At 41.4% G+C, this 12,226-nt stretch overlaps 1 protein-coding gene across 5 annotated transcripts in view; it reads left to right on the forward strand.

Moving 5' to 3' along the window:
• Positions 1 to 1,518: 1,518 nt before the first annotated feature.
• The window catches only part of LOC105481547 (cardiolipin synthase 1), a 34,255-nt gene continuing 23,547 nt past the window's right edge, over positions 1,519 to 12,226 (forward strand). Inside the window, exons 1-3 of one of the 5 annotated variants that reach the window (XM_011741199.3) lie at positions 1,519 to 1,824; positions 5,312 to 5,449; positions 11,206 to 11,335. In XM_011741199.3, the coding sequence (XP_011739501.2) occupies positions 1,519 to 1,824; positions 5,312 to 5,449; positions 11,206 to 11,335 (574 nt within the window). Of the gene's footprint in view, positions 1,825 to 1,898; positions 2,696 to 3,162; positions 3,182 to 5,311; positions 5,450 to 11,205; positions 11,336 to 12,226 lie in introns of those variants that run through there. The other 4 variants (XM_024792756.2, XM_011741200.3, XM_024792757.2 and 1 more) reach the window with 4 other exon arrangements.

Here is a 12,226-nt window from a genome sequence, read left to right on the forward strand (position 1 = left end):
AATTTAGAAAAAAATAAGAAAAGTTTGGACACATACCATAAGTAATAGAAATAAAACCTATCAGAGCAACAAACGGAAAAAACACACAAAAGCAAGTTTGTGTCCTCAGTGCCAAGGATTAGAGGCAGATGAAGTACAGACTGAATATAGGGAATACTAAGAAGTCCCAAGAGACAATGAGTGTCTTAAATCAGGAAGCGGAGAGTGAATAAAGGCAATCTCATGAAAGGAAGGGAGAAACTGTAATCCTGCCCACTCCCTCTTGCCAGGGTTATCCAGAATCAATGTTTACCTATGAGAATTGTGTTTTTAAATAGTTTTTAAATTTTAAAAAAATTTTACATTGCTGGTATAAAAGTTTCAATTTTTCTGTCAATGTCAGGATTTCAATGTAAGAAATAGATTTTTTTTTTTGATAAAATGATTTTTGGATAAATACCCGCTGCTTCATCTACCATGTTGCTCACTTTCAGTTGGCCTTTCCCTTTCCTAACTACCCAAGTTAAGACTTTAAACTCAACTGTAAGGTAGTTCAGCCATCATAGATGGGGTTAGTGGGGGGGATAGTGGAGAGGCGGCAAGAACCATTCAAATTCAGTTCAACACTGAACAAGAAAAAAGTGTAACATTGCAAATTAATATTGATATATCAATATATTTAATATACTAATCTGAATATATTAATCAGCTAATTAATGGTGAACTGATTCATAACTATCTCGAGTATTATAGGCAAGTTTCTTAACCTTTCTACACCTAAGTTTCCTTATCCGTAAAGTAATAATGGAACCCTCACCTTGCAGTGGTTGGGAGGATTAAACCTGATGATGCACTATAGCCTGGTTATATAGTATAATCGAAACTTTTGTACTAGCAATGTAAACATTTAAGATAATTTAAAAACTAAAAACACAATTCTCATAGGTTAACATTGATTCTGGATAATATATTACTGTTTTCAGCAAAACAATTAGCCATTGCTATTAACATTTTCTAATGCTTATATTTTTGGCATATGCATCTTCCTTCAATGCTCAAAAAGGAGAGGATTATGGAACCAATATTTATTAATCATTTCTTCTGTACCAGATACTGTAAACCATCCACAAGAACGGTAGGGCGCCGCACGCACCTTGGAGGGGGCCCTTCTGCCGGCCACCCGCCCCGGAGGGTTTCAGGCCAGGGCCTGATGTGGCTCATGCCCCCTCGCGGCTTCGTCGGCTGCGCAGTCATCCCACCTTGTTCGTTTCTCTCCCTCCCTCCCCGCTGGCCTTGGCTTGCCAGGGGCGCCGGGAAGCCCGACGGCGACGGTGTCGTAAAAGCGTCGCGAAGACGTCCGCCCTTGGCGGCTCCCTGCCACCTGTATAAGTGGAGCGTGCTGGGGTGTGAAAAGTAGTATGGAGGCAGCGGTGGTCGAGTTTCTGTGTGGTTGCTGGGTCTCCATGGAGAAGCGGCTCGCCAGTGTCCCAGGCTGCTGAGCTCTCGCCGCCCGAGTCCCCGCGGCGCGGCCGCAGGGCCATGCTAGCTTTGCGCGTGGCGCGCGGCTCGTGGGGGGCCCTGCGCGGCGCCGCTTGGGCTCCGGGGACGCGGCCGAGTAAGGGGCGCGCCTGCTGGGCCCTGCTGCCGCCGGTGCCATGCTGCTTGGGCTGCCTGGCCGAACGCTGGAGGCTGCGTCCGGCCGCGCTTGGCTTGCGGCTGCCCGGGATCGGCCAGCGGAACCACTGCTCGGGCGCGGGGAAGGCGGCCCCCAGGCCAGCGGCCGGAGCGGGCGCCGCCGCCGAAGCCCCGGGCGGCCAGTGGGGCCCGGCGAGCACCCCCAGCCTGGTACGTACCGATGAGGCGGCGGCGGGCCGGCCCTGGGCTGCGGTCGCCGCCCCTGAACTCGAGTAACATGCTCTGGGTGGTGCAGCTCGGACGCTTCCGTTTCCTAACTTTTAGACTGTTCCCTGAAGAGAAGTTACTGGCAGGTCATTCGGTCGGGATGAATTTCAGGGTCACCAGCGGGGTCCACCTACGGTCTCTGTGGCCAAGTTAGAAATCATCTCTCATCCCCCTTCTGTCTGCACCCGTTGCTGGAAGGGCCGCCTCTGCATATTGCATTGGTAAAGGTAGCCTTCGCTTGTCTTATTAAAAAGGCTATTTTTAATTCTTTTGAAGTGAATCCCCAGTGTTTAGGCCAAGTCTTTGGGAATCTTTAGGAAGGTATACAGGCCCTTCTGTTTGCTTGTGCAAGTTTCGTTCACCATCATTTGACCTTTTGGTAACCTTACACATTATAGGATGAAGGCTAATTAAACAATTTAGGTCGTAATTAAAAGATCTTTTAACCTTTAATTATAGAAAAAGATTTAAACTATTCTTGAGGTAACGGAGGGAAGTATTTGTCCACTTACCTGTTGATATGCTGCCCAGACAGAAGACACCCGAGCATGAGTGTGGGAGAGCTTTTGATGTCATGTTAGCAAGACTCATGCAATTATTACATCTTCAATTGTTATGTCTTCAGTGGCCCCTGTACTGCTTTCATCAGTTGTACAGCATGGGTTGAGGTGGCCAGATCCTGGCAGGGGTCTCAACTCCACTAATAGCTAAAGCATGTTGGGGTTTGAATGCTGGATACTTTGAAGTTGCCATATCCTGACTGAAGACCTTCCCAGAACGGCAGTAGTTGGTCGAGTATGCCACAGGTTATCTGGTTGAGTAATCTGAGATTAGCTCTCCTAATGTTAACTTTGAAACTTTTACAAATTTAATGATTACAAATTAATGAGACACTTTAACTGAAATATTCTATGTGGAGCTAAAAAGAACTCCGCTGTTCCAGCAACATTCAGTTCTGTTTGTTAATTCGCCAAATGAAATGATGTTTCTGTTTACAACTTTGTTTTTAATTTTGCCCTGTGGATAATATCTGAAGTTAATTTGGGGCCCTTTTTTCTGATCTTTTGCTTACTGCTTTTTCGCAACCATGTGCAACCTTCTCCTCTCCCACTCTTCCCTTTGAGTTGCTGTAACCTTTGATCAGTATTTGACTTATTCTCTACCATAGTATGGTCAACAGACTTATCTTTTTTCTCTGGACTCTGAAACACTCTGATATTTGAACTTGAATTTGGGATGTATTCCAAGAATGTTTTCATTATATAATGTGGATTACTTTCAGTAAAAGATCTCAATAGAGGTTTGTATTGCTTCTTGTTTTGTGATTGCTCTTCTGATAATTTGAAGTTTTTCTATAGCTTTCAATGACAGTATTCTGCCACCTGGCCCCAGCGATAACTATTTAATTATCCCTCCAAGCTGAGGTGCTTTCTTGCTGGATTTCTTTTATAAACACAGACATAGTGTCTTTAGAGAATCCTTTTTTTTTTTTTTTTTTTTAACAGGATAGTTCATAGAATTTTAAAAGATATCTTTAGAAATGGACTTTGCCACCTTTTTTACAACCAAAATTAAGATTCAGGCAAGTTGGCTAGTATTGATTAAGAAAGAGGTTAAATGGGGTTCTAGTGAAGAGAAAATCCCATGGGGTAGAATTGGCAGTCTTGACTCAGTGGAGAAAAAAAATCTAGGCTTTAGGGAAAGGCGTTTTCTCGTCTTTATTTCTGTACCCTGTTGTGCAGGTTGTCTTAGCTCCGCGGGGCCGACGCTTTTCAAAGCTGAAATACCCTCTCATGAGTCAGATTCTGTTTGGCAAGAAGGGGATGTTCTTCAGACAGCTGCCGAAGAGCTCTTTTGTTAGTGCCAGCTTCAGCCAGCTTGGCTCCAAATGAAGTGTCAAGGAATCGCAAAGCCCCCAGATGGGAACTGTGAAAGCCGTTGGTTTTTAGTTGAGGATCTTAACATTTCCATGACTGTTTTGAACAAATTTACAAAATTTCTCCATTTCCAAATATCACAATCTCTATTCCTATCTCCATTTTCTTCTAGCGGTTCTCTGACTTAGTGATGAGGTTATAGAATTCAATCTTCTTTTGTTCTCTTCGTTCATACCTCCATACACTGTATTACCGTTCTTTAGATATGTGTAAGGGAGTGAGGGAGATTCTTTGCAGTAAATATTTCAAAGGTGAATGCCTGGAGTTGATAATTTGGCTTTTTTTCCTGACACTTTTACTTGTTTTTTTTTTTGTTTTTTTTTTTTTTTTTGATACGGAGTCTCACGCTGTTGCCCAGGCTGGAGTGCAGTGGCGCGATCTCGGCTCACTGCAAGCTCCGCCTCCTGGGTTCACGCCATTCTCCTGCCTCAGCCTCCTGAGTAGCTGGGACTACAGGCGCCCGCCACCGCGCCCGGCTAATTTTTTGTATTTTTAGTAGAGACGGGGTTTCACTGTGGTCTTGATCTCCTGACCTTGTGATCCGCCCACCTCAGCCTCCCAAAGTGCTGGGATTACAGGCTTGAGCCACCGTGCCCAGCCGACACTTTTACTTGTAAATAGACACTATTTGTCTACTTAGAAGATCTTCCTGAAGTTTCACCATTAAAAGCAGAGTATTAAAAGTTCCGAGTTCTTACAATGAAGTTATATGTGAAAAGCTTAGCTTATATGGCAGATAATGCATGTGTTCTGTCTTCCCTCTCTTAAGAAAACCTATAATAGGCCAGGCGTGGTGGCTCACACCTGTAATCCTAGCACTTTGGTCGGCCGAGGCTGGCGGATCACAAGGTCAGGAGTTCGAGACCAGCCTGGCCAACACAGTGAAACTCCGTCTCTACTAAAAATACAAAAATTAGCTGGGCATGGTGGCAGGTGCCTGTAATCCCAGCTACTCGGGAGGCTGAGGCACGAGAATCACTTGAACCCGGGAGGTGGAGGTTGCAGTGAGCCGAGATCATGCCCCTGCACTACAGCCTGGGCGACAGAACTGGACTTCGTCTCAAAAAAAAAGAAAAGAGAAAAGGAAACCTGTAATATGTAAGATGCCTTACTCCGTGTTTGGGTACATAATACATCTTCATCTTTTATATTCTTTTTTTTTAAAAAAAATTGAGATGGGATTCTCTCCATGTTTCCCAGGCTGGTCTGTAATTCCTAGGCTCAAGGGATCCTCCTGCCTTGGCCTCCTGAAGTGCTGGGATTACAGGCATCAGCCACCATGCCCAGCCATCTTCTGTATTCTTGAAAGAAGATTTTAGGGAGATATCTGTAAAAAGAACTGAATGGATTTTAAAATTCAATTTAATGTACTAAATTTAAAGTTTATGCAGCTTCTGACTGAAGCTGATGAAGTATATTTTTCTAATGTACATAGTTATTCAAAGTATGAATTCATAGTATTTTATTTAAATTTTGTTGTCTTTGTGTTTCAGTATGAAAACCCATGGACAATCCCAAACATGTTGTCAATGACGAGAATTGGCTTGGCCCCAGTTCTGGGCTATTTGATTATTGAAGAAGATTTTAATATTGCACTAGGAGTTTTTGCTTTAGCTGGGCTAACAGATTTGGTAAGTTGTAAATGCACTCCCAGTTTGCTCTCCTTCCAAATGCTCATCTGTACTACTAAGTTGAAATAGCATAGCCTTAGCTTGCTTTTCCTTGGGAGGAAACCCTCAAGATGAATTTGACGTAGTACTTTTTGTGAGGACTTTGTCTTTAGCATCTATATGGGATTTTTTTTTTTTGTATATGATTTCAGGGAGGAAGCGAAGGTTGTAGGGAAGTAAAGGAGGGGATACTTTGCACTCTTGGTTTTTAAGAGTGAAAGAAATACCCTTAGAAATTTCCAAAGAGCTGAGTGCTTGCTTTAGGGATAGAAATAAGGGAGAGGAGATCTGAGATGACTTTTCTATGTATTGTGATAAAGAGGAGTACTCTGATCTGCAATTGGTTTTCCTAGCGGAGAGGGAAACTGGACCAGTTGTTAGGACACAGGAAACTAGGATGTAACCAGGGAGCATGTAGAACTCATAGCTTTGCTCAGGTTTCATGCTAGCAGGAGGCTGTAGGTACCCCCACAGATTTATTTTCTGATCTCTGCTCTACACCCCTCTGGCTGCCCTGCAGAATGCTCTGGGCTGACAATTGAACATCCTTCCTTCTCCTCCCTCAGCAGATGGACAAAGAAGAGGAACTCTCCTTGATACCACAATGTTAGTTTTGATAGAGGAGAGGAGAATTTATTCAAATGATCTCAAATTAGAACTGGAAAATAATTTTATAACAAAAGGCTACGTTAAATAGGCTTTTGTGGACTGGCTAGCCATCATCATGTATGACATTATTTGTATTACCAACTTTATTTCATGAAAGTTTTGAAATGCCTTATAAAACTGGCTGGACACAGTGGCTTACACTTGTAATTCCAGTGCTTTGAGAGGTCAGGAGTTTGAGACCAACCTGCACAACATAGCAAGAGCCTATCTCTACAAAAAATTTAAAAATTGGCATGGTTGCACACGCCTGCAGCCCTAGGTACTCAGGAGGCTGAGGCAGGAGGATTGCTTGAGCTCAGGAGTTCAAGGCTGCAGTGAGCTGTGATCTCACCACTGTGCTGTAGTCTGGGTGACAGAGCAAGACCTTGTCTCTTAAAAAAAACAAAAAAAAAGGGAAAACTTCATGCTGTATAAAAATGTAGTTGAGGGAAGTGTGGAAAAGATGAGGGGATAATTTTAAACCAGGGCGAAGTTAGCAGGAGAAATAGATATATTCAGGTACATATGTTTGAAAAGCTTTGATCAATTTTGCTCAATATTTATTGAGTGAGATTTGAGAAAAACTAGTTTTATATTAATAAAAGTTGCATGGCATCTTTCTTTGTAACATCAGCTATTGTCTTTGAGGTTCATAGAAACAAAATTCCACATGCCTAGTAGCAGAAGCATTGGTAGGCAACATAGAATTAACTGAAGATTTTGGAGTGCAGACAGAAGAGAGCATTTGCACTGTTACATGGCATTTCCAAACCTGCTTCAAATGTAGTCTCTCAAATTGGCTTTACCTCTCTTTTTCCAGAGTTTAGCTTCTACTAATATTTGTCACCGCCTCTTCCCATTCTCACAATCTTTCTCCTTTTATTTTGTCTCTGCCTTTTTTTTTTTTTTTTTTTTGGAGACGGGAGTCTCACTCTGTCACCCAGGCTGGAGTGCAGTGGCGTGATTTTGTCTCACTGCAGCCCCTGCCTCTCAGGTTCCAGCAGTTCTGCCTCAGCCTCCCGGGTAGCTGGGATTACAGGCACGCACTACCACGTCCGGCTAATTTTTGTATTTTTAGTAGAGATGGGGTTTCACCATGTTGGCCAGGCTGGTCTCAAGCTCCTGACCTCAGGTGATCCACCTGCCTCGGCCTCCCAAAGTGCTGGGATTACAGGCATGAGCCACCGCACCCGGCCTGTCCCTTCTTTTCTCTCAAAGCCTCCACTCATTGTCAATATTGTCTCCCAGTCTGTCAAAGGCCGTTATACTGGTAACAGTTTGTTTTTTTTTTAACATAACAGACAAGATCTTTTTCAGTTACTGTAGTCTCCTTTTTTGTCTGCTACTGTTTTTTTTTTTTCTTTTAAGCTGCCACATGAGATCACAGTATTAATGGAGTGTTAGAGAGGCCCCATTAACATTTTTCTAAATATATAACATGATGTTTATGGAAACCTGAGTTAACTAGTGCCACATTTCACATTGGTTCCATGGAGATTTTAGTGCCTTTCGATTGGCCACTGGGAGGTGGCCAGACTCATCAATTTAAGCCAGGGAATGACAAAGTCTGATTGCATTGTGCGTGGAAAATGGATTATAGACAGGTAAGAGTAGAAGCAGAGTAACTGATTAGGGGCTTACTGTGGTCTAGCAAGAGTGGAAGCAGAGTAACTGGTTAGGGGCTTACTGTGGTCTAGCAAGAGTGGAAGCAGAGTAACTGGTTAGGGGCTCACTGTGGTCTAGCAAGAGTGGAAGCAGAGTAACTGGTTAGGGTCTCACTGTGGTCTAGCAAGAGTGGAAGCAGAGTAACTGGTTAGGGGCTCACTGTGGTCTAGCAAGAGTGGAAGCAGAGTGACTGGTTAGGGGCTCACTGTGGTCTAGCAAGAGTGGAAGCAGAGTGACTGGTTAGGGTCTCACTGTGGTCTAGCAAGAGTGGAAGCAGAGTAACTGGTTAGGGTCTCACTGTGGTCTAGCAAGAGTGGAAGCAGAGTAACTGGTTAGGGGCTGACCGTGATCTTGCAAGAGTGGAAGGAAAGTAACTGGTTAGGGGCTGACCGTGATCCATGGCAGCAGTGGTAGGAACTTAGACTGTGGTTGGAGTTTGGAGTTGGAGAGAAGTATGTGGGTTTGAGATATATTTTAAAGACGGAGGTAATATGTTGATGGATTAGATATGGAGTGAGAGTAGGAAGAGTCAAATATGAATACTAGGGTGTTACTTTAAAAAAAAATTCTCTTCTAAAACCAGGTTCATGGAAATGCCATTTTCTGTGATGGGCAACACTGGAATAGGGCAGAGTTTAAGGGAAAATACTAAGAATTCTGTTGCTTATCCACATAGAAGTATCATTTGGGCAGTTTAGTAGTTTGGAGTTGGAGGAAGTCATCATTATAGAGAGAAATTTGGGAGCTGTCAGATATAGATGGTTGGATCTGGGTAAAATCATCCAGACTGAGGTAACAGAAATGAAGGGTCAGAGAAATGAGCAACAGGTAGAGCACCAGAAAAGAAGCCAGTCAGGAACCTTGGGAAGGAATAGCTGACGAGGAAGGAATAAAATTAGGCAGTGAGATTTCCCAGGAAGTGGAGAAAGTGCTTCAGTTGTGTCGAGGTCAGGTACTCTAAAAATGCGGAATTCGTTGGTGACCTTTATGAGCCTCACCTCTGGAGGGGTGGGGACTATTGGAGTGGGTTGATGAACAGATGTGAGATGGTAATGACATTGGATGTTCCTTTGAAGCAGTTTTGCTTTGTAGGGAAATACAGAAATAGGATCACAGAAGGGTCTTTTAAAAAGATATGTATTGGGAAATTATATCTATCTATCTATCTATCTATCTATCTGTCTGTCTGTCTGTCTGTCTATCTAATCCTGTATGTAAAAATATATATGTTGGAGTATATGTATATACAGGGAAATTTTTCTTTGGTCTTTTTTTTTTTTTTTTTGAGATAAATCTCGTTGTGTTGCCCAGGTTGGCCTTGAACTCCTGGCTTCAAACAATCCTCCCACCTTAGCCTTCCAAGTAGTTGGAACTATAGGTGTGCCACTGTGCCCAGTGAATTTTTGTTGTTAGTTAAGTGATTAATTAAGTGATCAGGTAGAGAGATTAAATGAAAGGGAGAGATTGATGAGGCAAGGCGAGATGGGGAAGAAGGGAGGCAGGTCACAGAAGGTGACAGGGCATGGTAACGGATGAAGGAAAGCAGAGAGAATGAATGGAGGCAGGTAGGTGGAGGATTTGATGGTGGGAATATGAGGACGGGCTGACTACATTTTTCTTTTTTCTTAAGGAAAATATAGACATGACCTTGTGCGAAAGAGATGGAGTTAGGTCTGAGGTGAGAGCAGAGACAGTGTGAAAGAGACAATGTGAAAAGAGAGGGTAAATATAGTAAGCAAGTGTGGGATTGCTAGGCAGTATTGGGTGCCCATGGGAGATTTGTGGTCCCCAGTTTGAAGTGAGACCAGTCTTCCCGTTTGTGTGTTTTCCTTAAGCACTGTTCAGCTCTTAGGTGCAGGCCCAGAGTACATGGAGAGTTATTTTTAAGCAGGGTTGAAGGAGAGTGGGGTGAAGGGGAGTTACAGATGTTTGTAAAGGAATGATGTTGAGGTCCTTGTAATCTAGTGTGGGTTAGAGGAATAGTGAAGATGAGAGGGTGATGATGGTGAAAAAGTGAAAGGTTAAGTTCCTTGAGGTCAGAAACTGAACTAAACCTGATCTTCCAAGGTCCCAGCTCCCCAGGCTAGGTACTTTTCTGTTCATATGCTTAAGAAGAAAATAGATTTTTTTCAGTTGCGATGGTAATAGCTAGTAACTGCTTTTTTTGAGGATTTACTAAGCGTTGAGTGCTGAACAAGTATTAATCACATTATGTGCTGAAGACAACCACCCTTTTGAGGTAGGTAATTTATCTCTGTTTTACAGATGAGGAAACTAAGGCTTAGTCAGGTCAAATAACTTATCCAAGATCACACAGCTAGTAAGTGGCAGAGCCAGGACTTGAACAGTTTTTGTTCTGCTACAAAGAACACATTTTTTTTTACCACGGTCCTGGACTCCTGCTGTCTCCTCCAACTCATTGGAGTGCTTGAGATATGGACAACTTATTTGTTCTTTAAAATGAACCATGATTAATTATGTCTAAATTAATCTTTTTTCCCCCTTAGAAATAGTATTAGGGAACTCAAACATTTGTTGAAACTTGCAGTTAAATGAGTAAAAGTCAGGAAGGGACTTGGATAAACCAGAAAATACGTGCCTTGTTTAATGTGGATAGACAATACTTTTCAGTCCATTTTGTGGCCCCAGAGTGGCCAGACCCCTCCCTTCTCAAGTTAGGATGGAGATCTGGGTTTTTATGGGAAGAATTGAATACTTAAATGTAGATAACTAATTACAGTTTTTAAAAGCTCTGATAGGTCAAACAGAACCAGCTTGCAGGCCCCATTTGGCCCGCTAGCAACTAGATGTGACTTATCCTTTAAATATAGTTTATTTTTATCACAATAATATAAAAATAAATAATTTAAGTATCAGAATTTTAACTAGGTCAGGTAGAGAGGATTGAGTTTTCTACTCAAATATGGGTAATGCTGATAAATAAGGAATAAACAGTGGTATTGAGCAAAATAAATTGAAAAACAGAAAAATGGTAAGTTTTAACAGAGTTGAATTATATTATCCTAGTCCGGGCTCTGCCATGCATGCTTTCTTTGAGTTTTCTTTGGGTTCTTTATAGCTTTAAATACATCACTAACCATATCTTTAAATGTGTGTTTGGGTTCATCCACCAAAGGGGCCTTGTGAAAATACTGAGAAATAACCAGAAGGCCTTGAGGGGGAAAGAAAATAAATGTGCATTTCTTTTAAGACCAGTTGCTAATTTAAAAGCAAAATGTATACCAGTGAAAGAATGAGAATGTTTGGGGGTAAGAAACAGAAGAGATTTTGTTAACATTTTATGAGGTTATAATTGTTATTCTGGTATATCTTAAGCTTCAGAATATCTACTCTGTTCCTGTTATGACATTTATATAAAAAAAAAAAAACACTTCTATTTTCAGTTGGATGGATTTATTGCTCGAAACTGGGCCAATCAAAAATCAGCTTTGGGAAGTGCTCTTGATCCACTTGCTGATAAAATACTTATCAGTATCTTATATGTTAGCTTGACCTATGCAGATCTTATTCCAGGTAAGAACGCGTCATGCGTACTTTTGAATAGCACAGGGAAGAATGACATTAGTCAGCTTAGGATTTCTCTTGAGACACAAATAATTTTTGTTCCAAAAATATAGTTTTCAACTTTAAACTGTTTTCCTAATTTTAAACTGTTGAACTGTTTTATTTGTCAAACTACTTATGGATTTTAGAATTTATGTCCTTGTTTTACTAGTAAAATCAGTTGCTTTCCTAGTAAGATTGTTTAAAATTAAAATCGAACAAATATTTCACAGTGCCAATTCATATTACTCTGAAATTTTTTGGTGCTATATTATATATTCTTAGTGCCTAGCTTTTTGAAAGCAATTTAGTTTTCTTATGTTTATTATCTTTATTAATATCATTTAATCATAATAAGTGAGAACTCTGAAATCCTGAAGATGTCTATAAAATGTAGACCCTATTAGGCAATTTTTAAATCATACATATAGTTTGTACATTATATGAATACTTTTTCTCATAAGATTTTATGATTTTTTGCTTTGTATTTTGCATGTGCTTTTCTGATTGTTCATTTTCTACTTCAGTTGTATTTCTCAGTTGTTGTCCCTCAGACGAAGTTAAACTGTTTTTTTTCCCAAGAGCTAGGAATCATATCTGATCACACTGGGACTTCCCTTCACTGTCAGTCTAAGAGTTTGCATTTTTGAGGTTTAGGAAAAGAAAAAAAAGGAAGAAAGAAAGAAATCGTATCTTAGAACAAAGAAGCTGCCACATGGTCCCTCGGTATCATGTTATTATTGACACTTGGTAGAAAGAAGTATAGTGGCGTTTCAGTCTAGTGTAGTCTCCTCCAACTAGAAATTATTTTTCTTTCTTGCTTTTAGTCTTCTAAGTTCTCGTACCAAAATAAAAAATAAA

This window comes from Macaca nemestrina, chromosome 15, assembly GCF_043159975.1.
Source record: "Macaca nemestrina isolate mMacNem1 chromosome 15, mMacNem.hap1, whole genome shotgun sequence".
NCBI lineage: Eukaryota > Metazoa > Chordata > Mammalia > Primates > Cercopithecidae > Macaca > Macaca nemestrina.